This window comes from Meles meles, chromosome 10 (assembly GCF_922984935.1).
Source record: "Meles meles chromosome 10, mMelMel3.1 paternal haplotype, whole genome shotgun sequence".
NCBI lineage: Eukaryota > Metazoa > Chordata > Mammalia > Carnivora > Mustelidae > Meles > Meles meles.
Window position 1 is genome coordinate 45,046,916 of NC_060075.1, and position 27,786 is coordinate 45,074,701.

Below are 27,786 nucleotides of genomic sequence, written 5' to 3' on the forward strand. Positions count from 1 at the left end.
CTGTATTATTACAGGGAAGCAAGAGGGAGGGGATATATTGCACAATAGCTCTGGAATGCACTGTCCCCTTCGGAGATGGCCCTGAGAACTTCCTCCCCGAAATCCAAGATTTTTAAATTGGTTAGAATGTTAAAATTAACAATAATGTTTTAGATTATTTTATCATCTTAAATGATTATGACTTATAACATTCAAAAATGGTTAAGCACAGAAAAGACTCACATTTAGAAAATTTATAGTTGCATCTTTTCTTTTTCCAAGAAGTATTTGTTTTCTTTTCTAGAATCATAACAATGTTTCAAATACAGTCTTAGGAAGATACTGTTTCATGGCTTTTGGCATTTAATTAAAAGAAAATGCCTTGTTAACTGAAAAGGAGAGCTTGAAACAATGTCATATGCCTGGTTTTGGATATAGATCACAGGGGAGCTGCTGTACATTGCAGAAAAGTTAATGTAATCGCTAGAAAATACTATTTATGATCTCCCTAAAGTAGACACTGTTAACTACTTGTGATTGTTCAGCTTCCAAGCTGAGGGGCAGGATCTGTTAAAAAAAAAAAATGATGTGGTGTTGCTGCTAATAATGCCAAGCACATTATAATTGTTCTATAATAGCAGCTGTAGACAGAAAGCTAAACAAAGAGTCAACGTCCTCTGACTGCAGCAAGCCCCCCACCCCCAGCCCTTTTTAAAGATTTATTTATTTATTTTAGAGTGTGCGAGAGAGTGGGGGGTGGAAGGGAGAGGGAGAGAGAATCTCAAGCAGACTCCCTGCTGAATGTGGAGCCCACTGTGGGGCTCTTCTTACGACCCTGAGATCATGACCTGAGCAGAAGTCAAGAGTTGGAGACCTAACTGACTGAGCCACCCAGGTGCCCCTGTCTCTTGTTCTTGCTCAAATCTCCTCTGAGGCTTTTAAAGGGGGTATAAACCTTGAGAGAAAAATAGCAAACAAATAGAAATATTTAAGGATAAAATGTTCAACCGGTTCTTTTTCTAGTTAAAACAACCAAAAGACTGGACTTCTAGCCTTAATCCAGCCTGCTAGCTCTCTGTTTGTTTGTTTTAAATAATTTTATTTATTTATTAAGTAGGCTCCATGCCCAATATGGGACTTGAATTCATGACCCTGAGATCAAGAGTCACATGCACTACCAATTGAGTCAGCCAGGAGCCCCAACACTCAGTGTTTTAAATGTTAAAACTGGGGGCACCAAGATGGCTCAGTGGGTTAAATCCTCTGCCTTCGGCTCAGGTCATGATCCCAGGATCCTGGGATTGAGCCCCGCATCAGGCTCCCTGCTCAGTGGGGAGCCTGCTTCCTCCTCTCTCTCTGCCTGCCTCTCTGTGTACTTGTGATCTCCGTCTGTCAAATAAATAAATAAAATCTTTAAAAAAATTTTTAAACTGATGCTTCAAGTCTTAATGAACTAGCAGACTGCTATTTGTCTGATCCAGCATCCATTCCCAATGCTTTTCTGTCTTATAACTTTGAATTAGAGCTTGGAAAAACTTAGGTCTTCATAGCTGCATTTGGCCAAATTATGGTTCTAGACATAGAGATGCATATGGAAGTCTGCTGAGTTGAGGGTATGAGGTGCTTTCTTGAGAAGCCTTCTACTTTTTGAAAAAATAAAAATAAGCATAGATGGCTTAGGCCACTCCTTTCCCTATCTTCCTGTCTTCAGTAAAGTATGAAGGCTAAAACTGCTGTGGCCATCCTGCAACCATGAGAAATGTCAAAAGAATCACAGAAATTGTGGCTCTGCTGTTTTTGAGCTGTTGAAACCAGGGTAACTGACTACCTACAGACTTATATGACCAAATATTTGCTTACTGAAGTCAACGGGATGAATTTTTTAAAAATTTGCAGTCAGATGCATTCCTAACTGTACAGCTATTAAAATGGCACCTTTTTAGTCCTCTCTTTCATCCTCACAATTAGCTACACTTCTGTAGTGACTGATATAACTGTCTAATTACCCCAACTAGAAAACTCAGCCATACCTCACTTCTTATTTTCCTTTACCCTCTTATTAACCAAGTCTTGCTTATTTTATTTAGCTAGTTTCGTCGTCGTCTTCTTTTTTTAAAAGATTTTATTTATCTGAGAGAGAGAGAGAACGTGCACAGTGGGGTGGAGGGGCAGAGGGAGAGAGAGAAGCAGAGTCCCTGCTGAGCAGGGGGATGAATTTGGGGCTCAATCCCAGGACCCTGGTATGGTGACCTGAGCTAAAAGCAGATGCTTAACTGACTGATGCTTAATCCTGGCCACCCAGGGGCCCCATCTAGCTAGTTTCAAATCCATCTCTGCTTCACTATTCTCATTGCCACTGAGTTTGGACTCTCTCTCCATCTTCTATCTGGGCTATTAACAGCTTCCTAACTAGTTTCCCTACTTCCAGTCTGATTACCCATCATGCTTCAGAATTATTTTTCTGAAATTTTATCAAGATATTCTGCTTAAAAATTATAAATGGCTCTTTTGTCTACAGGATGAAACACAAACTCTTTTCTTTTTTATTATTTATTTATTTACTTAAAAATTAACATATAATGTATTGGGGGTGCCTGGGTGGCTCAATGGGTTAAAGCCTCTGTCTTCCGCTCAGGTCATGATCCCAGGGACCTGGGATCGAGCCCCATATTGGGCTCTCTGCTTAGCAGGGAGCCTGCTTCCCTTCTTCTCTCTCTTCCTACTTGTGATCTCTGTCTGTCAAATAAAAGAAATAAAATCTTAAAAAAAAAAAAAAGTATTATTAGCCCCAGGGGTACAGGTCTGTGAATCGTCAGGCTTATACACTTCACAGCACTCACCATAGCACATTCTTATCTTCTTTTTAAAAAAGATTTTATTTTATTTTCCAACATTTATTTATTCATTTATTTGATAGAGAAAGAGCGAGAGAGGGAATACAAGCAGGGGGAGTGACAGAGGGAGAAGTAGGCTCCCTGCTGAAGAGGCAACCTGATGAAGGGCTCAAACCCACCTGGGATCATGACCTGAGCTGAAGGCAGACACTTAACGACTGAGCCACCCAGGTGCCCCTATTTATTTACTTATTTTTAAAATATTTAATTTATTTATGCCAGAGAGAGCACAAGCAGGAGGGATAAAGGGAGAGGGAGAGAGAATCTCAAGCCAACTCCAGGGACAGCATGGAGCCCAATGTGGGCTACATCTCATGACCCTGAGATCATGACCTAAGCCCAACCAACAGTTGGTCAGTTAACCCACTGCACCATGCAGGAGCCACAACACAAACTCTTACCAAAGGTATCATTTGTGCCTTCTTGTTCAGACTTTGCAGCTCCAGGGTCCAATTTGGCACAGAGTAGGTGCTCAAATGTGTTAAATGACTGAATCTTTTATATATCTTCTCTGCTGTTTACTATCAAACCACTTAAGCATTTAACCAGGCTAAGCAGAATGATACCATACCTGGCACTCAATAAAGATTTGTTGAATGAACCTATTTTCTAAATTCTACCGTAAAATCCTTTACCAGTATTCCCAAATACACACATCTTGGCGTACATTCAGTTGATCTAACCTAGCCTACAGGAAGAGGCTCTTTGGTAACTAAAGGCTTTTAGTTTATAATTAGTCATGTACATATTCCAGATTGGGAGAGTGTAAATTACAAAGGTAGGTGAGGTCTGTGTGGGCATTCCTGACAATTTTGCATCCATGAATAACTTCTATCAAATGAGAGAGCAAATCTACAACTTTCTGCTTGCTAGCAAGCTGTACCAAGTTAACCAAACCAGCGTGGGCCACAGCCATCTGCTGCTACAAAGGCTTAAGCTTGTGAAGCTGAAGGCGCTCCTTTGGAACTTGCAGGGGTGGGGTGGGGTGAGGTGGGGGGAGCAGGTAGCCACCGCATTGCAGCACAAACCTATCCGAGGGATTCATATACAGCTGCTCCCCTCCTCACCCTGACAACGGTTTCCTCCACTGAACTGCGGGCCCTTTTAGGTGCTGCTGTGAGGTTTTCCTTGGTCTTGAAAGACCTGGACAGAAGCCTTTCTAGATGAGATCGGGAAAGCCAACCCTGCTCTGAAAGTGGAAGGCGCATTTTGGAGAGCAGGGACTGAGGAGACAAAGCCCATTCGGGCAGCCTCCCAACGTCTCCCTTCTTCCCGTGGTCTGACGTTGTCTAGTCTTCCTCTTTCCCTATTTCTGACCCAACCTAAACATTTCTGTATTTCAAGGGGGGGAAAACAGCCTATGGCATAAAATTTCGTGCTTTGGTGTCTGGGTTTCCTAGGACCAAATTTCTCGGGCCTCTCCCTTTGCCGGTCAAGCCTAAAACCTCCGGCGTCCCAAGGCCCCCGGTGTCGCGGCGACCACCACGACGCGCACGCGCCCTCAGCGGGCTATCGGCTGACCTCCGGGAAACCCCTCCAAAAGCGCCTCCGCGTCACCTCTCACCGCCCCCTCCCTTCCTCCCTTTTCCGCTTCCTTTTTCGCGCTTGCGCGGACCCAATTGTTTTGGCTTTCCGGTGGGATCCAGCAAAGGAAAAGGGCGGGGGAAGCTAGGGTAAGGGCGGGAGAACGGGGAGGGGGATCCTCAAGAACCCGGGAAACTGCAAAACTGCCGCATGTGCCGCTGGGCGGGCGCGAGCGGCGGGAATTGAAACCTGGCGGAGGCTGGCTCACTGTCCGCTGCCGCGCGTTCCCGGGCCGCGGAAGGGGCCCGCGAAGGGGGCGAGCGCGCGCCGCAGGGGCGGGGCAGGAGCGGCGAGCCGGGCGTCTCGCGGCCCGGCGGCTCCCGGGGGAGGAGTCTGGCGGTGGTCGGGCCCTGAGGAGCGTGCGGCGGCGCCCGCAGAGGACGCTGCTTTCCGCGCAGGACGGGCCGACCGAGGGAGGGCGCGAGGGGAAGCCGGAAGGAAGACGAGGCGGCGGCGCCAGGCTTCCTCGCGGGAGGCGGAGGCGAGACCCCGGCCCTGGCCTGGGCGGGAGAGCCACGCCCCCGCCGCCGCGCCCGAGGGACCCAGTGTTTTCGGGGTCGCCGGCCGCACCGGATCCCAATCTTCCGGACCTGGGGACACTGGTGAGCAGGCGTCGCCAGCGCCGGGCGAGAGGGAGGGGCGGGCGGGGAGAGCCCGCGAAGACCTGTGGAGGAATTGGGGAAGGAGGGCAGCGGTGGGAGGGGGCTCGGCCCTTTGTGGCTCCGTGGGCGGGTGGGGGTGGCCAGGGGGCGGCGGCGGCATCTTTCAAACCCGAGACGTTTCCGCCGCGGGCGGGGGAGGGGCGCGGGCAGCCGGCGCCGCCCTCCGCACCCTGCGGCGGCCCCTCCGCAGCCCGGCGCCGGGCAGGTTTGTGGGGCTGGGGCGCCGGGGTGCGCCGCTCGCGGGGGCGTTTCCGGCCCCGGGCCCCCGGGCGGGGCCCGGGCCCTGGCCCCGGTTGGCGCCCGCCCTTGCCAAAATAAAGCCGTTTCCCTTAACGCCTCGCGACGGGTTTGCGAGATGGTGGGCCGGGGAAGGGCAAGCCCTTCCTTATATATTTTTTTCTTTACCGGTGCATCTGAAGTAAGCAAGAGATGTGTAGATTAACAGGGAGCCCATTAGGATCTAAGGATTTTTAAAAAGCAGAAGCTGCCTTTTGAAACAAAATTGTGTACGTGTTTACTTCAGACTGTGAAATCGTTAACTTATTTGAACTCGACCACCTCCCTCTCCCCATGAATTGACAAACCATGAAGTATAAGAATATGCCTTGGTTTGACTTGAAGCAGTTATTCTGAGTTAACGTCTTCCCCTTCCTCGGCCCCCCGACCCCCCCCCCCCCCCCCCGCAGTTTAGCTATCGTAGGTCTTGTTTTACAGCGACCTCCAAGGGAGAGGAATGAATACACACTTCATGGGCTACAGACCCTTAGGATTGTCCATTACCTCTGGTCCCTTCACGTGAAAATGGAAAACCCAAAATGTAAAATGAACTTTAAAAGAGCATGTTTGTATGTAGTGTTTATCTTCTATATCGCTCAGCCTTATAAAAATGTAGGGTACAAGGCTGGTCACGTGTTGTTTATACATGAATCTGTAGGTCTGGCTCACTGAGCATTCAGGCATTCAGAAACAAAACCGTATCAGCAATGTGGTCTGACCAAAATTATATTTTCTTCTATTGAGGCAGCTAATAGGGTGGAATTTTTTTTTCTCCTTCCCTCTGAATTGTGAGTTTTTGCCTGAATTTGGGTAATAATGGACTTCAAATCTCTTGTGATTGTGACTTAGTTTAGTTATCCTTTGGTAACTTTTTTTTTCAGAAGGATTTTTTTTCCCCCCTGACCTAAAGTAAATTGAGAAGTCAAACCAGTCTTTTGTTTTCTAGTCTTGATAATGTGACATTTTGCTGTTCTTTTCATCTGGCAGCTAACTAATGTTAAGCTTACTTCTTCACTTTCACCTTTCGTTGGTCTAAGTGCTAATTGAAACCCCTTTAGTTTGGGTACGGAAATCCTCGTCTGTGGGTAGACTATATAGTACTATGACATTTCTGTTGAGCATCCCTTATCCTCACTTTTCCACGTAGTGCTATTTTCTCTACACGGAGTTTTGTAGGAAGAGTTCAAAGTGTTATAACTCTTCTCCCCTTTTTGTTTGCTGTCATAGGAAGTATAAAGTCTGTTAACTTTATTCATGGGGCCTATAAGGAGGAGGGTGGGAATAGCTGTGTAATAGTTCCTAAGCCCACACAATTCTGTAGATTTTCTTTCTCCTAGTTAATGGAAATAATGAGCTATTCCATAAGAATCAAACATTGAACAGTGAATTCCTAGAAGTTTGAATGTAATCTGGAAAACCAAAAGATTTTACACATTTATTTAGACGAGTTGTTTTTCTTATTGCCTAGCTTCCTAAGATTGGGGAAAAAGGATTTGTCCTACAGTCATAAAACACGTGAATGAAAATGTTGAACTTCATTATATCTCAGTCTTATCATTTTCAGTTTTGTGGAGTTTGGATAGAACAGGTAGTATTTGAGTATTAGAAATGACAGGTTGAGGTCACCTGGGCGGCTCATTTGGTTAAGCGACTGCCTTCACTCAGGTCATGATCCTGGAGTCCTGGAATCCAGTTCTGCGTGGGGCTCCCTGCCCAGTGGGGAGTCTCCTTCTCTATCTGATCCTCCCTCCCCATGCTCTGTCTCTCATTCTCTCAAATAAATAAAATCTTTTAAAAAAATGAAATGACAGGTTAATTACAAGTAATTTTTTAAATATTTGAAGATTACACCTGGTTCCCTTGCCAGGAATTTGCAGTACCTAGATTTCCTCAGTGTGAGAAGAAGGGATTGTTGTGGATTTGGAGAAAATGTAATTTAATGAGAGAAGCTTTCAAAATTCTTGGCTGTCTTTGCTCCACTTCCATACCTCCTACAAATGGTGACATGTAGTAGCTTCCATGGTAGGCAAAGGATTCTAAATATTCCTCAGTTTACTTTTTTTTTTGGAAGAAACTGAGAAACTTTAGTAGTCATAATCATTGTTAACTGACTGTACCCTTAATGACTATACCAGTATGTTTGAGTATCTGGGAAATACTTTCTTCTGCTGTTGTGACTGAAAAAAATAATTGACTTGGTGGAAAATGAAATCCCAGTGAGAATGTTAAGGTCAGTTTTGCTTTAGTCTACATTTCTCTAACTTTCTTAAGTCATTGCAGGGCTGATGAAAGAATAAAAAGCAATATCCAAATAAAAGGACATACTATAATCATAGGATTATTCTGTCACAGGTGGCATCTCCTTTATGGTCTTTTTTAATATTTTTGAAGTGAAATAACTTACTAATCGTAATGTAGTACGAAGCTTATACTTCTGATCTGAATTTACTTGATGGGGCCCTATAGAGTTTTCATAGTGGTTGGAAATGAAGAACATAGGAATAGACCTGAGGTCTGATACTTGGTTAGAGTAGGGGAAGCTATACTGACATTTACCCAGCTTGATAAATTCTTCAAAAGGCAAGGTGTTTGTTTTTTAATAGATGTTTGTCACAGCTCCAAAAAATTCTGTGTAGTGGTTGACAGTCATTCTAAAGATAGAGTACTTTTCCAGGTATTCTCAACTGTGAGGGTGGTTTTGATAATTTGAAAGCAAACTTGCTGGCACCAATATTTTGTCCTCCCTATGGAGAAACCTATCACTTCATTAATACGAACAATGTTTTATTTTGTCACTGGTGCTTTCTGGTTCTCCTTTAGTTTTTTTTTGGTTGTTGTTGTTTTTTGTTTTTTTTTTGCACTGGCATCAGCCCTTTCAAGATTAGCCTTTGTTGAGGCAGATTCATGATTTGTACCATCAGAATACTCCCTAAATCTTTGAATGTCTAAGATCCCTTTCACCCAGGGTAAAAAGAGAACTGTGTTTGAGTGCTGAGACCTTGTAACTGGGATGCCTGGACCTGGTACAGGTGTGGAGATTCAGGAGTTGGGAAAGTGCCACAAAAAGTTTAGCCAGTGAGTGCATTAATAAGTACAACTGTAGATGTTTATGTAGTAGTGTAATGTGTCAGGCACTGGTCCTAAGATCTTTATGAAATTCACTTATCAACTCATTGAGAAGAGTTCCATTTTTATCTTCCATTTCACTGATTAGCATACTGTGGCACAGAAAGTAACTAATTTACAAAAGGTTACACAACTAGTAAGTTGAAGAATTGGGCTTTCACAACTCCACAGCTCATGCTCTTAATTTTTTGGCGATAACTTGACATTCAGAATGCCTTGGATCCTTTCCAAGAAAAGTTTTCTATCTTCTGTGTTGGCGATTGTGGCGTTGAAAGATGCAGCACCATCTAAGTTAATAATGTGCAGTAGGGAAGCACTTTGTCCAGATGATGACCTACAGTCCGCTGCCCTTCCTCTCTGTTGTTATTTCATCCTTTGTAGAATTTTGTCCAGATGATGACCTACAGTCCGCTGCCCTTCCTCTCTGTTGTTACTTCATCCTTTGTAGAATTTCTTTGCAGTCCTTCTTGGCAACCTCCTTCTCATCTTTTTATTTCATTTAACATACACAGCTCAGTTAATTGCAAATTAATCTCATTTTTACATTCAGCAGTTATTTAATACTTTATTCTTTCCTTGATCTTCCAGGCTTTGCCTGGTTAACAATGGAAAAGCTTGCTTTCCTTCTATTTGTGTTTCTGTGGCTGCTCAGTGGAAGGGTACTACAAATGACACACCTATGGGATGAAAAACTAGGTATCAAAGTGAAATTAGACACCCCGCACCCCCAATAAAATCCACTGCCATCAACATCTGAAATCTTTGTGTTTGGAGTTATTTTTTAAAATTTTAACCTTTTCATGCCTTTCTCCAGTTAATCTTGGTTTCTACTCCTTTAATAACAATGTTCAGAATCTATAAAATATATAGCTTATTGTTACTATTCTTTAATTGTGATTAGCAGTATTTACTTTGTGTAGGTTTTCCTTATGGATAGAGTTTTGGGCATATTTTGGCTTTTGAAACCTGTGGACTTAAGCATCTTTTTTGTAATACTGTTATTTTACAGTCACATTATTTGAGGAAAACCTGTTTGAATAAGTTCCTGTAAGAGGTGTTTCAGATTTTTAAATAGAATTGTGTATGTTGGGGCGCCTGGGTGGCTCAGTGGGTTAAGCCGCTGCCTTCGGCTCAGGTCATGATCTCAGGGTCCTGGGATCGAGTCCCGCATCAGGCTCTCTGCTCGGCAGGGAGCCTGCTTCCCTCTCTCTCTCTCTCTCTGCCTGCCTCTCTGCCTACCTGTGATCTCTCTCTCTCTCTATCAAATAAATAAATAAATAAATAAATAATCTTAAAAAAAAAAAAAAAAGAATTGTGTATGTTAATCTGGATTGTTGACTGATTGAATCCTAATCACCTAATAGCTGTGTTTGTTTCGAAGCTGTTTTGTGTGGTAGAATTCACTCAATAGAGAAAAAAACTTATTAGAACCCCAATTTTTTCTTTTTCGTTTTTCTTTCAGTCATAGTTTATAAAATTTCCTACTTCTATAGGTAGCCCTTAGATTTAAAAATGAGGTGGACTTTGTCCTCTACTGTTTTGCAGGAAGTCAGTGGGTAGAGAATAGAAGAAGGGATCTCGTCCTGTGTGTGGCATTCTGACTTTATTTAGTACTGTTATTCTCTGCCATCAACCAGGTCAGTAAAAACCATTGAATTGAGCCTATAACTTAGAAAAAGAAGTTATAATACCCATAATTTTTATATCAAAGTTCATTGCACTTTATTAGATTCTGAATTTCATTATATTATGTTTGTACAACTCCCATTTAATTCTTCCTCTGGTTGGCATTTTTCATTGTGGAATATGTTCTGATTCTCTAATGACCAGCTTTAAAATACAGGATTTTAAAGCATATCTCTTGACACAAAAATTGTCTCTTTACACATCTTGTGGTTCTCAGATGTATGCAGTTATTATTGTAGTTGATGAAATAGAAAATGGGTTGTGTTTCTGACTCTCTAATATTTTTTCTCATTGTTTTTTCTTTATTTTTTTCAACAGATTATCTTGGAGAGGAATGTCCTTTATGTTTTTAACCTCAGTAAAGGGTACTCACAGTACCCAAAAGAGAAAGTGTTTCAGAAATCCACTGAACCTGCAGTAGGTGGAGAAAGCAGTTAGTTGTGTGATTAGGTAACAGTTCTTAAAATATTTTAGGTGAAAGTGGAATATATACAGGTTACATTAAGAATTAACATTTAATTCAACTTTTAAGCATTTAAGGCTTGTGCTTTTCCCCTGTTTTTGTGATCTAAAGGGAAAATATTCTTCTAGGAAAAACAACTTGAATTATGCATTTTAATCACAGACTCTTAATATTTGATCAAGAGGCAGTCTGAAGCAGAGATTGGTACATGTGGTCTGTAGCCTGTTTTTGGAAATAAGTTTTACTGAAACACACTATGCCCGTTTGTTTACATACTGTCTTTTGCCGCTTTGGGGCTATACCAACAGAGTTAAGCATTTGGGACAGAGACTTTACAGCTTGCATATTCTCTAGAATATTTTGTCTTTGTGATAAGAGGAGAAAGTAGTATACCCTTTAAAGTTTATTTTTTCTAAATTAGATAATCATTGTGTATGTAAATTTAGAAGGCTTGAAAAAGGTCTTCAGTAAGTTTTTCTGCTTTTTGTAGTGTGAACCACTGTTCGTAGTGGAGCCAAGTGCTAGCTACCTCCTTTGCTCATTAGTACATTGCAATTTTTCTTACGATAGAATAAAATTTTTTGTTCTTGTGTTATCAGAAGTATGGAAATGAAATTTCAAGACAGCTAGGTTTGTTTATTTTTTAAGATTTTGTTTATTTGTCAGAGAAAGAGCACAAGCAGGGGGGGCAGCAGGCAGAGGGAGAAGCAGACTCCCGGCTGAACAGGGAGCCTGATGCAGGACTCCATCCCAGGACCCTGGGATCATGACCTGAGCCAAAGGCAGACGCTTAACTGACTGAGCCACCCAGGTGTCCCAGGACCGATAGATTTTAAGAAAAACGTTGCTTCGTTTTTTCTTTTCCTCTATATTTTGCACTTTTTAGTTCTTAAAATTCCTTACTTTCTTAAAAAAAACTTTTTGGGGGCACCTGGGTGGCTCAGTGGGTTAATAAAGCCTCTGCCTTTGGCTCAGGTCATGATCTCAGGGCCCTGGGATGGAGCCCCCCATGGGGTTCTCTGCTCAGCAGGGAGCCTGCTTCCTTTCCTCTCTCTCTGCCTGCCTCTCTCCTTACTTGTGATCTCTCTCTGTCAAATAAATCAATTAAAAAAAAAACAAAACAAAAAACACTTATACGTGACTTGTTTCACCTATTTGCTGCCGCCTTTTTAGCTTTTGTTTAGAATAACTAGTTTTAAAACTTTAAATGATAATCATGGTTTGGGCTATAGTCTGTGGTAAGAATAAATGCTTATGGTGTTTTGGGGCTCTAGTGGCTGGCAACTCTCAGTCTGAGTACTTAACAGAACAATGACCAGCACTTAATGAATACTCAGCAAACATTTGTTGAGTTCAACTTAAGCAACCATTAATTCATGATAGAAAATTAAATAATTTCTTGATTCCTGGGAATCGGTCTGTGGGTGCTAACTTCTGCAGATAACAGGATGTGTGACTTATTTTGAAGCTAATTTTAGGTATAACAGAATGGTATGTGACATAATAAATTTATTAAAAAGGGAAAATTCATAAAATATGTCAAATCACTGGTAGTACAGTACAGATTATAAAATATCTTTAGGATATTGATTTCAGGTTTTGTTTTTGGGAGAGGAGGAATCTTGTTATAGTAAATGGTTATGTTATGGGCATTTGAGGGTTGTTAATTGATCATTTTAAACTTTGCACCTTTTCACGTTTTTAGTTAAGATATTTTGAAGTCTGTAGTCTCATAAGTGACAGCTTTATTTTGAATTGTACTATATACAGATGTTTAAATTATTAAACTTAATTACTTGATATCTAAATTACTTACCTTTTCTGCCTCCTTTATTTTATTTTAAAGATTTTATTTATTTGACAGAGAGACCACGAGAGGGAACACAAGCAGGGGGACTGAAGAGGGAGAAGCAGGCTTCCCGCTCAGCAGAGAGCCCGAGTGGCTCTATCCCAGGACCCTGGGATCATGACCTGAGTGGAAGGCAGCTGCTTAATGACTAAGCCACTCAGGCGCCCCTCTGCCTATTTTAGTATTAAGATATTGTAAATAAAAATTACCTTATCAGGAAGAAAGTGAACCTTAGATTACAAAGTAAGGCCTGGGAAATAAGGGTGCATAAAGCAGTCATAATGAGGATTACATAAAGTTGGCTAACTGTGTAATTTTATAAAAGCAGACTTTACTTGTTTCAGTATGGTTTCATGAGTATGATTAAAAAAACTCAGATCTAGTAAAACCCAGACATAACAAATAAGGCTAAAAGAGTTACAGCAAGAAATCAAGTCCCTACAAAAAATCAGGTCATAGTATGAAGTTAAAGAAATAACCAGAGGGAGAGGCTGCTCAGCTAATCTGCAAGGAAATCTGGGGTCTAGCAGTGTGATCCAAATCCATCGGGGCCCTGGCTACCAGTTCCTCTCACCTGGGGTAAATATGGATGAGGACAATTTTGGGTCTTGAAGCTAGGGTTAGGACTTCCCAATTTATCAATGCATGCATTTCTGTAAGATAAATTTCTAGAGGTAGAATCGATAGATTGAGATATTGAATATTTACATTGCCAGATATTCTGCATTCTGTAGTCGTTCACTTGTAGTTCTGAAATTCAGAAAGCTCTTAAAATCAAGTTTGAAGAGAAAACTAACAAAACTCAATCTGAAGTAACATGAGGCTATTTCTAGTATTGTCTTCACACTGTTCGTATTTCTCACAGAAAAGATCGTAATATGTTCAGTTATGGAGTGCTGCACCAGACTTCTTGAGAGAGTCCTGTAATACATGATATATATACCATATTACCTCTGTAAAACCTGAAAAATTCTAAATTCCAGAACATATCTAGCTCTAAGGATTTTGAATAAGGGCATGTAGGTATGAATTGGCTTATGCTCCTGTGTAAGAATACTCGTTGTCCCACACTGTTACTAACACTGGATCTTGCATCATTGATAAGTAAAAATAGCCAGTGATTTTAGGTATTATTAGCCTTAGAGGTTGTAGTAGTAGATGAGATTTATAGCGTAACTGTGAGATCTGGAAGAGCAAAGTCATTACCTTAAGTGACCCAAAGTCTCACTCTGCCTTTGCACCTGTTTTAGTTACGTTTAGAGTTAAGTTGGCTGGAAGTTTGACAGTGTATATCAAGTTAGCAATTCGTGTAATAGTATAGTTTGGCAGGAAGTACAATGTGATCTTCTCTTTGACATATGGGAGATACTTTGTGAGAAAAAGTGTTAGTGGTTTCAATCACGGTATTATTTCACGGTATTATTTATAGGTTTCCTGTGAGTAGTACTTGATTTTTTGATTATGGGAACTAAGAGTTATCTAATTAGAGAAGAAGTGACAATTTTTAGCTATTTATTAATTCTGTATGGGTTTTACCTCTTTTCCTGATTTGTAACTCCTTTGCCATATGTTGTAATTACTGATTTCCAAATAATTTAAATTTTATTTCAGCTGGAATTTCTTTTAATGAATGCTTTGCAATATAACATTTTTTCCTCTCAGGTGGTTAGTGAGTTGTTCCAACATTATTTGTTGAAATAAGGCAATCTTTCATTTTAAAATGCTAGTGTTTAGTCTCTCTAATTTCTTTCTTTTTTTTTTTTTTAAGATTTTATTTACTTATTTGACAGACAGATTACAAGTAGGCAGAGAGGCAGGCAGAGAGAGAGGAGGAAGCAGGCTCCCCGCAGAGCAGAGAGCCCGATGCGGGGCTCGATCCCAGGACCCTGGTATCATGACCTGAGCCGAAGGCAGAGGCTTTAATCCACTGAGCCACTCAGGTGCCCCTAGTCTGTCTAATTTCTTACATTTACTTGGGCTTATTGTAGATTTGTAATATATATATATTTTGTAATATATTTTAATATTTGATAAGAATCACGAGGAAAAACTTGTCCTCCCTTCCCCTCAAATATCTTGGCAACTTCTGTGCATTCTTTTAGATGAATCTTCTGCAGATAGGATTTAGATTGGATTTGTCTTAAAGTTACACATTTTGGAGAGCGTTCATATTTGTATAATATGGAGTCTTCCATGTAGTAACACATGTCTCTTTATCATGTTTTAAAAAGTTTTTTTCCCCAGTAAAATTGTATACTCAAAAATTTCTAGGATGGGGGCGCCTGGGTGGCTCAGTGGGTTAAAACCTCTGCCTTCGGCTCAGGTCATTATCCCGGGGTCCTGGAATCGAGCCCCGCATCGGGCTCTGTGCTCAGCGGGGAGCCTGCTTCCTCCTCTCTCTCTCTCTGCCTGCCTCTCTGCCTGCTTGTGATCTCTGTCAAATAAATAAATAAAATCTTTAAAAAGAAAAAAAAAAAGATTTCTAGGATGGAACCACTGTGCAAAGATACATTGCATATACTTCCCTTACTGGACTGAAATACACATATAAAAAACATAGTGTATACTTTGGAAATAAACTAATGGAATCTATTTACCATATAGTTTAAGTAATTTAAATTAAGTATAAAACCTTTGTAAGCACATTTAGACTATATCCTGAAAATAAGGTTCTCCATGCAAGAGAAAGGGTTGTTTTTTGTGTGCGTGTGTGTGTGTGTTTCCTCATAAATTATGGTCCTGTATTGCCACTAAACAACTATGAGATTTGGCTTTGCTGCTAATTTAAATTTTTTATTTTAAAATAACTAAAAATATGTGCTTATTATTCTAGAATGTTTATATTTTGAAGAAAAGACAAAAAGTTCATTTAAAACTGTAAACGTTATTTTCTTCCATCTTTTTTATTTTAAATCTAATAAACTTTAAAATGGCCCTTTTCTCATGGTTCATTTTTATGGTAGTGTCTGTAGTTGAACTTCAAATAAATACAATTTATATATAAATCTGCCTTTTAAGCACTGTATCCTAAAAATGTACTGGCCTGGATACTCTGACCTTTTTTTTTTTTTTTTTTTTTTTTTTTTTTTTTTTTTTTTTTTTTTAGTTACTCCAGAGGATTCGCAGAACATAGGATGTCACTGCAAAATCTACCTCGTGTGTTACTCTCTTTAACTCATGAGCTGCACAACAATTGCAAATTTGAGCAAGACGGCTGCAGACTGTGTTGAGGAACTGAAGAACCTAATTAACACAGGATGACCTAGGAGTGATTCTAAGCATATAACAAGATACTCATTAGCGAATGTGTCAGTCTTGATTCTGAATGCTGCAGATAACAGCAAGCAGAGTTTCTCCTTTTTTTATTTCTGAAGCATTCACTTGACCTTCCATCAGTGACTGACTTTTCCAATCTGTTCCAGGAGATATTAATGGAATACAGTCATGTCCACTCAAGACGAGAGGCAGATCAATACTGAATATGCTGTGTCCTTGTTGGAACAGTTAAAACTGTTTTATGAACAGCAGTTGTTTACTGACATAGTGTTAATTGTTGAGGGCACTGAATTCCCTTGTCATAAGATGGTTCTTGCAACATGTAGCTCTTATTTTAGGTAAGTACTTTAATCTTACTTGGTTTTTAATTTCAAAATGCAGAATGCCAGCTTATTTTAATGTTTTAGTAGGAATTCTTTTAAATGTTTAAGTTAAAAAAAAAAGATGTCTTAATGTTTTGCTTAACTTTTCTATCCCAATGGTGTAGTGCTTGCCAGATCACTTCCTTGCATAGAAAGGACAGGTGAAAGAAGTTTTTACAAAGGTTTAAATATAAGAAATTTGTTGAAATTAACTCAGGTGAAGTTTTAATTATGGGGAGGCAAAAAGATTGAAAGAGAAAAATTGAATAATTTTTATTTACCATTGAGATTTTAAAATACTACATTTAGAAAAGAGTAGTCTTTGTTGATAGATATAAGTAGGCTTGAGAATAACTTTTAGAGGATCATTGTTGCTATTCAGATATGTTAAGGACTTTATTTCCTTAGGAAAAATGTTTTTCTCATTCTTGGTTATTGTTATCATTTATGATATTGGCCTTACCAGACTCCTTGCCAGATTTAAATATTTAGTAATTAATAACATTGTTCTCTGTGCCTTAGAATTTAGAAGCTGATTCTTTGTAATAGCAAATAAGTAAGTAAAGCGTAACTTTACATTTTTATGATCTTCTGAAACTTTTAATCTTTTTTAGGTAGGTTTCTCTTTATTATGTGTTTTATGCGAGGAATAGAAGCAAAGGCATAGAAATTATTTGTGGTCTGTCCTTAGGTTGAATTTTTTTTAATATCTGAAAGGGACAGGGTGAATAAAGATGAGTTAAATGTGAACCAGTATAATCTTTTCACAGATATTAGTGGCCATAAAGTGGAGATCATCAGTGAAAGTTAATTTCTGCTGTTCTTTAGTGACAACTGTAGACAGGACTTGATTTTTTAAGGTTAACATACATGAAGGTGTAGAAACGTTGCATTTCTTAATGTAACATATCTCATGATTGCAGAAGCTGAGGCCCAAATGCTAATTACCTTTGCTGTGTCTGCAGTTGTTTCAGGTTAAACTGTGGAGTTTTCATGCAATTTCAGACACTGATTTTCTTAGAAAGCTTAGCATATTTGCAAACAGTGGTTCTAAAACTTGGTTGATCATCAGACTCCTCAAGTGCTTCTACAGAGATTCTTGGATTTCAGACCTAGAAATTCTGATTTAGTGGGTATGGGTTAAAATTTCAGAATTTTTTATGTTTAAGAGCTTCCTAAATGATTGTGATAGTTTCTTCTTTAGATCTGTTGGCTTAGTTAGATGGTATTAGAAATTGGAGGTTATAGATTTGAGTCAGTACCTAAGCTTATTAGCTCTCCCCTTTTAAAGATTTTGAGAGAGTGAGAACAAGCACTGGGGCGGGGTGGGGGGAGCAGAGAGAATCTCCAACAGACTCCCTGCTGAGTGCAGAACCCCAGGCAGGGCTCAATCCCAGGACCATGATCTGAGCCAAAATTAAGAAAGATTCATCAGAGAAGTAGTAAGCAACAGTCCAGTACCATGCTGCTTAGGACAAGAGAGGTGGGGTATCAGAAAACTGGAGTCAAGGGCAACACACGCCACAAAAGCAGTTAGGTAGTCACTGGTGTAGCTCAGAATGAGGACTAAGGACAACCTTTTCCCATTCTTTCTCTTTTTTTATCCTCATTGAACTTTACCTCAGGTTAGTCATTGGGATTCTGAGTGCATTTTTGAGTGTTTTAGTCGCCCTCAGATAAATTACTCACCTTTAACACATGTCACTTTGTAAATAAATAATTCATAGCCTGTTGCATTAATGCTTGACCTTCTCCAGAGTTTCAGCAATATTAAATACTTAACTGATTGTTGCATTATTTCCTTACCTTAAAGGTATCCAAAATTTAACTCCCCCTTTTCCCAGGATTAACTTGACCTTGCAATTCCTTGTCCTTAAAATTTTTCTCTCAATGACTAGAAGTATTTTTTCAGGCACTTAATTGGAAAATAAACACATAGCTTTATTTCCCTCTCTACTCTATTCATTTCCTCTGTTCAGAAAATCACTGGATCTTGATTCATTGTGATAGCTTTTGTAATTTCTGCCACCTTGGGGTGGGTTCTTCTTATTCCTGTTGTAGATTATTGCAGTAGACTCAGTCTGTTTTCCTGTCTCCAGCCTTTGGCCCTTGAGGTCAGTAGAGTAGTCGTCCTTAGAATACATTTTATCGTGCTGATAAATCCAGGCATGAAACCCTTCTCCACTGTAAGGAAAAGCTCAGACATCTCCGTCTCTCTTTAAAAGCCCTGTGACCTGACTGCCACTCAACTGCCCAGCTTGCTTTCCAGTCTCTTGCATGAGCTCTTATGTCCCTGGAAAAAATGGTCATGTTCTGCCGTGATTCACTAGTGTATCCATGTTGATGGCTTTTCTCATCTTGTCGTTGAGGAGCCTAAGCTAGGGCTATTGTGATACCCACTTTTGATCACATACAGATTTTTCTCAGGTATGCATGCAGTACTATTCTTCGCATTGTTCTTTTCATCTCTCAACTGTAGTGGGTGTTCCACTTTTTCTCTACACCACCAGTTGCCTTTTTGGTGTGGTTTCCTGTATATAATACTTTTAGGGAACCTACCATGTATATTTTTAGGGAATCATTTGAGCGAATGACATTTTTAACAGCTTTATTGAGTTATAATTTACATATCACAAAACCCACCCATTTTAAATGAATTTTAGTATATTTACAGACAAGCAGAACCATCTCTACCATCTAATTTGAAACATTTCACTCACCTTTGTGCCCTTTTACAGTCAGTCACCATTCTTACCCACAGTCCTGGGTAGCTTCTGATCTCTCTTCTGTCTCTATATTTGTTTTTGGCGGGGCTATTTCATATAAATGGAATCCTACAAGATGTGGTCTTTTGCATCTGGCTTCTTTCTTTGAGCATGTGTTAGAGGTTCATCTATGTTGTAGTACGCATCAATACCTAGTTCCTTTTTATTGCTGAATGGGATTCCATTGTATGAATATAGAGAGTAAATGAATTTTGATGTTTTCACTCAGAATGGCATAACAGAATAGTCTGATACATCTTTGGCACTGAATTGTGCTTTTTTCGCTGTCTCCCTCAAAGCTTTCCCTAGAACATGTTCTTCAGCAAATGCTCTAAATAAACATCTGTGTTGTCTCGTTTCCTTTTTATGTCTATGTATGTTTTACCCTAAACCCTTAAGCTTTGTTTTCTCTCTCTCTCCGGTAGGGCCATGTTCATGAGTGGACTCAGTGAAAGCAAACAGACACATGTGCACCTGAGGAATGTGGATGCAGCCACCTTACAGATAATAATCGCTTATGCATACACGGGTAACTTGGCAATAAATGACAGCACTGTAGAACAGCTTTATGAAACCGCTTGCTTCCTGCAGGTAAGCAGGTCTTCCTGTTATATACATAAACTGTGGTTTATCTATTCAAGAGACATTGTTTCATAAGTGTTGTGTTAATCAATAAAACTTTCTTACTTCAGATTTTAGAAGGTAGGGTTTTCTCTTTTTAAAATGTACAAGGGAGGACGCCTGGCTGGCTCAGTTGGAAACACAGGCAACTCTTGAGGTCAGGGTCCTGGGTTTGGGCCTCATATTGGTGTAAAAAGATTCCTTAAATAAATTTTAAAATAATGTATAAGGGAAAAACAATAGGATTTGATCAGCCAGTAAACTTCTTTAGTTTTATGATGGGAACTTAATTAAAAGATGGGTGAAAATGTCATACTGGTTTCACATTCTGATACACCTGAGAATGTGGATTTCAAGTAAAAAAAAAAAAAAATTTTTTTTTAGAATTTTATTTATTTATTTGACAGACAGAGATCACAAGTACGCAGAGAGGCAGGCAGAGAGAAAGGAAGGGAAGCAGGTTTCCTGCTGAGCAGAGAGCCTGATGCGGGGTTCAATCCCAGGACCCTGGGATCATGACCTGAGCGGAAGGCAGAGGCTTTATTTAACCCACTGAGCCACCCAGGTGCACCTCAAGTAAAAATAATTTTTTTTTTTTTTTTTAAAGATTCCATCCATTTATTTGACAGAGGTCACAAGCAGGCAGAGAGGCAGTCAGAGAGAGGGGGGAGCAGGCTCCCCGCTGAGCAGAGAGCCCGATGTGGGGTTCCATCCCAGGACCCCGAGATCATGACCCGAGCCAAAGGCAGAGGCCTAACCCACTGAGCCACCCAGGCGCCCCAGTAAAAATAATTTTTAAAAGTACTTATTAAAAAGTACTTATTAAATTTAAGCGCTTCAGGGGCACATCATGCTCTCTGCTCAGCAGGGAGTCTGCTTCCCTCCCTCTCTCTGCCTGCCTCTCTGCCTACTTGTGATTTTTTTTTTTTAAGAGAATCTTTTTTTTTTTTTTTAAGATTTTATTTATTTATTTGACAGAGACCACAAGTAGGCAGAGAAGCAGGCAGAGAGAGAGAGAGAGAGAGAGAGAGAGAGAGAGAGGAGGAAGCAGGCTCCCTGCTGAGCAGAGAGCCCGATGCAGGGCTCGATCCCAGAACCCTGGGATCATGACCTGAGCCGAAGGCAGAGGCTTAACCCACTGAGCCACTCAGGTGCCCCAAATCTGAAGATTCTTATGGAAATTATCAGACTTTAAGTATTTATAATAGCCATGTGACTATATTTGAGCTATTAAGGAGAACTATTTAAAAAAGTGATCATTGATCCATTTACAGATAAACTATTTTACTCTATTTTCCTCTCAACATTTAAAAAAACACTTAAAAGGAATATTAAAAAAATACATTCCTCATTCCTTTCTCTGGTTTTGAAAGAACAGTTTGTACTTCAGGAACAGTTTCTCTGAGGGGAGACCCTTGACCCTAAAGGTATTTGGGGAGAGCAGGTCATGATACGTACTAGGTACTTCATAATGTGTGCTGCATTGAGTATGAATGACACTGAATGGAATTCTGGGAACCAGAACTCAGGCCATGTTTTATACAGTGTCCTGCTGTACTTCCAACTCTGGGGAAATTGAGGTCCATAATAGCTTCCTGGTGATTTAGAATTAAAGGCATTCATAACCTAATTCCAAACCTGAAAGGAGCAAATGCGTACAGTCTGCACGGTCTTTCCATAGTTTAAGTTTTCAGTAACCTTTTTTAGAACCAGAAGCTCAAATCAAGTATTTTTTAGAATTGGTGGCTCAGTGGGTTAAAGCCTCTGCCTTCGGCTCGGGTCATGATCCCAGTGTCCTGGGATCGAGCCCCGCATCGGACTCTCTGCTCTGCGGACAGCCTGCTTCCTCCTCTCTCTCTTTGTCTGCCTCTCTGCCTCCTTGTGATCTCTGTCTGTCAAATAAATAAATAAAATCTTAAAAAAAAAAAAAATTGAGGAATTTTAGGAAATTTGGGTTCCAGGGTACTTTATTACTGTAAATAGTGACACTGTTCCTTACAACTTTTTTCCGACCATGTTAATGAACTCTGTATGCACATAGTTACCAAATATAACACAGGACTCTTTGTAACACAGTAACTCTTTGTGACTACCAACATGACTTTCCATATTAACCACAGAGAATGATAATGCTTTTATATGCCTGCTACTATTCTAATGTTTTATCTAGGTTAGAGGTTGTGCTTTATCTATAGGTATATAGATATCATCTAATCCTTATTATAATCATTAGTAAGGATCTCCCCATTGTATACAGGAGAAAACTGAGGCTTAGAGGAGTAAACCTGCCTAATACTGCCTAAGTACTGACCATCCAGTCTAAGCACCCTGACTTCTCACTGTAAACTATTTCTAGTTAGTTTGCTGTGGTATATTAAGTAGAGTAGGTAGCACTGCTGATTCAGCTGAGATCTACTTTTCCTTCTTAAGGGGAAAAAAAACAAATCTAGGAAACACAATGGCTAAGGTGGGTTATTTAAATATAATTTATAACTGCATATTAATATATTTATTCCTTCGGTGACATAATCTTTCTAGATAAGAAAGGCAAATAAGTACTTAGTCATTGTGCCTGGTTTTCTTGTTCTGTGGTACTATCTTGTTCATGTTGAGGAAACCAGATTCTACTCAACAGCAATCATTTATAATGAATGATTATCATTTATCATTATAAATTTATGTACTGTGATTTATATTGTTTCCATTTGTTTTTTTTTAATTACATATTTTTAAAGCCTAGAAAAGTACAGAACTTAATGTATACATTTCCATACTTTTCCTTTAATACCATTTATTGTTAAGAGCCTATTTTTAATGTTACACTATTAGCTCCTAAATAGGACACTTAAGTAGGCCACTGGACCAGTAGTAGAAATGAAAAACTATGCAGATTCTTCTAATTTTATTATTACTGGAAGGCATTATCTCTTTGCCCAAGCATACATATCTAAAAATAGAAACTATAGTATAGGAATTTGATTAATAATACTTGGATTTTAAAAAAAACTTGCATTTTATATAAAAGTAAAATTTGTCTTTATCACCCCCCCCATTTTAGGTAGAAGATGTACTACAACGTTGTCGAGAATACTTAATTAAAAAAATAAATGCAGAGAATTGCGTGCGATTGTTGAGTTTTGCTGATCTGTTCAGTTGTGAAGAATTAAAACAAAGTGCTAAAAGAATGGTAGAGCACAAGTTCACTGCTGTGTATCACCAGGAAGCTTTCATGCAGCTGTCACATGACCTACTGATAGACATCCTCAGTAGTGACAATTTAAATGTTGAAAAGGAGGAGACGGTTCGCGAAGCTGCTATGCTGTGGCTAGAGTACAACACAGAATCACGATCCCAGTATTTGTCTTCAGTTCTTAGCCAAATCAGAATTGATGCACTTTCCGAAGTAACACAGAGAGCTTGGTTTCAAGGCCTGCCGCCTAATGACAAGTCTGTAGTGGTTCAAGGTCTGTATAAGTCTATGCCCAAGTTTTTCAAACCAAGACTTGGAATGACTAAAGAGGAGATGATGATTTTCATTGAAGCATCTTCAGAAAATCCTTGTAGTCTTTACTCTTCTGTCTGTTACAGCCCCCAAGCAGAAAAAGTTTACAAGCTGTGTAGCCCACCAGCCGATTTGCATAAGGTTGGGACTGTTGTAACTCCTGATAATGACATCTATATAGCAGGTGGTCAAGTTCCTCTGAAAAACACAAAAACAAATCACAGTAAAACAAGCAAACTTCAGACTGCCTTCAGAACTGTGAATTGCTTTTATTGGTTTGATGCACAGCAAAATACCTGGTTTCCAAAGACCCCGATGCTTTTTGTCCGTATAAAGCCATCTCTGGTTTGCTGTGAAGGCTATATCTATGCAATTGGAGGAGACAGTGTAGGTGGAGAACTCAATCGGAGGACTGTGGAAAGATACGATACTGAGAAGGATGAGTGGACAATGGTAAGCCCTCTGCCTTGTGCGTGGCAGTGGAGTGCGGCAGTTGTGGTTCACGACTGCATTTATGTGATGACACTGAACCTCATGTACTGTTACTTTCCCAGGTCTGATTCATGGGTAGAAATGGCCATGAGACAGACGAGCAGGTCTTTTGCTTCGGCTGCGGCTTTTGGTGATAAAATTTTCTATATTGGAGGGTTGCACATTGCTACCAATTCTGGCATAAGGCTCCCCTCTGGCACTGTAGATGGGTCTTCAGTAACTGTGGAGATATACGATGTGAACAAAAATGAGTGGAAAATGGCAGCCAACATCCCTGCTAAGAGGTACTCAGACCCCTGTGTTAGAGCTGTTGTGATCTCAAATTCTCTGTGTGTGTTTATGCGAGAAACCCACTTAAACGAGAGAGCTAAGTATGTCACCTACCAGTATGATCTGGAACTTGACCGGTGGTCTCTGCGGCAGCATATATCTGAACGTGTACTGTGGGACTTAGGGAGAGATTTTCGGTGCACTGTGGGGAAACTGTATCCATCCTGCCTTGAAGAATCTCCATGGAAACCACCAACTTACCTTTTTTCACCAGATGGGACTGAGGAGTTTGAACTGGATGGAGAAATGGTTGCACTACCACCTGTATAGCCGGCGAGTTGAGGGAGTGCACGCCTGATGTCTGTGCTTTGTCATTTCCTTTGCTAAACAGGAGAGGCTATGAAAGGACTAAATATGAGTACATAAAAGTCTATCTTTGATAAATTTTATTTTTATGCCCTACTTAATATTTGCATCAGTATAATATATATCCGTGAGTCTTACAGAAAGATATGCTTCCATAATATGAAATAGATTATCCAATAATTGAGAAACTTCTACGTGTATCATGAGAGCATAAGAATCTGGATTATCTAATAACATTGTTAGCCCTGTGTTATGTACAGTTCAAAAAGTTCACTTATTAAAGTAGTTTCCTGTTCCTAGTGTGGTATATCACAAATTGTGCTGAGGTTATTTTAGTATACGTATTTCATTCCCGTGCTTCTGTTCCAAAGTCCTAGAATACTTTTTTTTTCAGTGTAATTAATTCAGCTGCACTTGACACTAGTGTCCATGTTGGTACAGAAATGTCAAAACCCTATACTATAGTTGAGGAAGATCTTCCATTTTATGGTATTGCACAGGGAAAGCTATGACTGCAGGATCAGTCTAACTATACTATTAGGTGCATGTATTCTCTCTTCACTAACTTATATTGTCTATCTAGAATACAGGTCTTCCAGTCAGCTGGTCATTTACCAGGTGTGGACTTAAGTTGCTGGGCTTGCAATAAGAATTGCTAGTCCCTCGTTGTGCGGGTCTGTGTGGAGCTTTAATCAGTAAATGGCTCCACTTTCTGTATTACATTAACATTGGCTCATGCATATAACTACCTGCTGCTGTTGTATTTCTCCATCTTAAAGATTTAGAGTGGGTTAACCAGGTCATTACATCCTAATTTAATAACAAGCATTACTGTAGAGTGACTGTATAGTTACCCACTAGCTGTCAGGGTGTGTGTGTGGTTTTTTTTTTTTTGACCTGTTGTGTGCGTGTGTGGGGGGGTGGAAGTAGAAAGGTGAACTGTTCAGGAATTCTCTGCACTAGCCGTGCAGATGAGCAGGTAACTAGTGCTGCTCTGGCATTAATCCCAGGAACCACTAGCAGTAGCGGGGCGCCGCCAATCTAACATGAGCACAGGTGCTTCATGACAAACCTTACTAGCATGTTCAACTGCATCATGTTCTGGCACTGTATTTTGAATGACATTAATTTATTAAATAAATTGTATATATTCGATATCTGTTTTTCTTTTGTGATGGGAATGGTGTGCTTTTAGTTTTAATTTTGCTGGGTCAGTTTAGCTTGTTACAGGTAGGGTTCTCCCCCCCCCCCCCCAAGAATTTAACATATCCATCCATCTATCCTGCTTTCCTTTATTACTGTCTGATTTGAGCCTTACTGTATCAATATAAACTACACAGAAGAGACCATGCCTTTCAACCCTGGTCCTGGATTAGGATCCTTTGGAGTACTTTTAAATGCCTGAGCCTCCCCTGAGCTGAAAGGGACCACAATTTCTGGTGGGTGGACCCATTAGGTATCTTTCAAAGCACTTACTCAAGATGATTCTTTTGTGCAGTCCCATCGAGAGCAGTTGAGTGAGGCCTTAAATAAGGATTGCGATAAGGATTTCCTTCTGGATGGCCAGTCTTCCTACAGTCTTCCTACAGCACATCTCAGTCATGTTCACAAACTGCCTCTCACTGCCTACTGAATAAAGTCTGCAATTCATGAGCACATTTAAGGCTCTCTGTAATTTGAGTTTAAATTACTTTCACAGCCTTATCTTACATTATTTTTCCATAAACTTTAACTCCTAATCAGGCTTTTCCTATACTCTGCTGCCTTTGCCTGTGCTACTGGTCTACTCACAGTAGTCTTTTTGTCCCTATTCTGCTTGTAGCTGTCTTTCTATATTTAAGATCTATATAGTCTATATGAATGCTTTCCTGATATTCCACCTCTTACCCTGTGCAGAATAGAGTCCCTTCTCACACATCTTTAGTGCCTTTCACCTTGATCTGTTGATTATGCCAATGGTTCTACTGAGTGTTCTTACTGGCACTCTCTGCTATAAAATGATCCATGTTTCTTTTCTTTTTTTCTTTTAAAGATTTTATTTATTTGACAGAGATCACAAGTAGGCAGAGAAGCAGGCTCCCCGCTGAGCAGAGAGCCCGATGAGGGGCTCGATCCCAGGACCCTGAGATCATGACCTGAGCTGAAGGCAGAGGCTTTAACCCACTGAGCCACCCAGGTGCCCCTAAAATGATCCATGTTTCTGAGAGTAGGAATTTTCTTACATACAGCTCCACCCCCCTACAGTGTAGCATTGTTGGTGATAAAAATGAACAAAAGCTGGTCCTATAAAGGCCTTATGTTTGAAACAGTCAAACCCAAAATATACCAAATTTTTTATTCTCATTAGGAGTTCCACTTAAAGTCGTCATCTTTCTTCACTTAACTCTCCATCCAGCTTAGATCTGTCCTCTTACTACTTCTGCCACTTTCTTGGCAAGATCCTAGACTCCTTTGTTTTACTGTCATTATTTTATAACTGTGTGGCCAAACCCAAATCTCAGCTGAGTTCCGTTCAGTCTGCCTCTGACTGAGGAACATAACCCAGTGAAATAAAAAATGATGGCCGTGGATTACACTATAAAATCAAGAGTATCGTGGAGGAACTTCAGAAATAAATTTGTGTCTTAGCTTAGATGGGACCTTTAAGAAAAGCCATTTCTAGGGGCGCCTGGGTGGCTCAGTGAGTAAAGCCTCTGCCTTTGGCTCAGGTCATGATCTCAGGGTCCTGGGATCAAGCCCCACACGGGGGCACAGGCTCGCGCCACTATGGGATTGGTGGTCCCCATCCTCAAAGGTCTTCAGCAGGAGCAAGACACCCATCATTCAAGGCAATGTGAAACCTCCAGTCTTACGAAATCTTCACCTTCCCCCAACTCTACAAGCAGATTAGTTCACAGGAAAAAATGGAAAACTTCCTGAACTGCGTCACCTACTGCACCTGCCCCCACTACAAGTTCTTCCTCCGACGCCAAAAGAAAAGAATCCAGGATCTGTACTAGACACAACATCCTTTCCAAGCTCCTTACAAAGTCTGCTCTGTGATTACCCTGGCTCCCAAACTGGCTTGTGCACCAGCATCCTGTCAGGAACTGAAATACTCCAAGACTCTACCCAAACCTTGAACTTGAAGTAATCCTTCCTGAGTCTTACACAGCCATTGCGTTTCTTCACTATCTTCAACTTCTCTAAATGGGTCCTTTCCTTTCTTTAGATAGGACCAAACCATTTTTGTTTGTTTTTTTTTTAAACAATCTTTTCATCCCCCCCTTCTTTCTTTTCCCCTTCAAAAACTAATTCCTTGCCTTTACTGTCTTTTTTTTTTTTTAAGATTTTATTTATTTATTTGACAGAGATCACAAGTAGGCAGAGAGGCAGGCAGAGAGAGAGGAGGGAGCAGACTCCCTGCCGAGCAGAGAGCCCAATGCGGGGCTCTATTCCAGGATCCCAAGATCATGACCTGAGCCGAAGACAGAGGCTTAACCCACTGAGCCACGCAGGCGCCCCACCTTTACTGTCTTTTGACACTGCATCTCACCATTTACCAGTGAACACATGTGAGATTGGTTTCTGCCATTATCACTCCACTGAAACTTTGTAAGTTCAGATTCCACTT

General features: G+C 40.3%; 1 protein-coding gene across 1 annotated transcript; it reads left to right on the forward strand.

The window, feature by feature from the left end:
* Window positions 1-4,595: 4,595 nt before the first annotated feature.
* KBTBD2 (kelch repeat and BTB domain containing 2) lies at window positions 4,596-26,191 on the forward strand. Its single transcript, XM_046020741.1, has 5 exons — window positions 4,596-5,059; window positions 15,626-15,827; window positions 15,942-16,133; window positions 19,348-19,513; window positions 22,602-26,191. Exons 3-5 carry the CDS (start codon window positions 15,964-15,966, stop codon window positions 24,135-24,137), a joined length of 1,872 nt encoding a protein of 623 aa, XP_045876697.1. The 5' UTR covers window positions 4,596-5,059; window positions 15,626-15,827; window positions 15,942-15,963; the 3' UTR covers window positions 24,138-26,191.
* The last annotated feature ends 1,595 nt before the right edge of the window (window positions 26,192-27,786 follow it).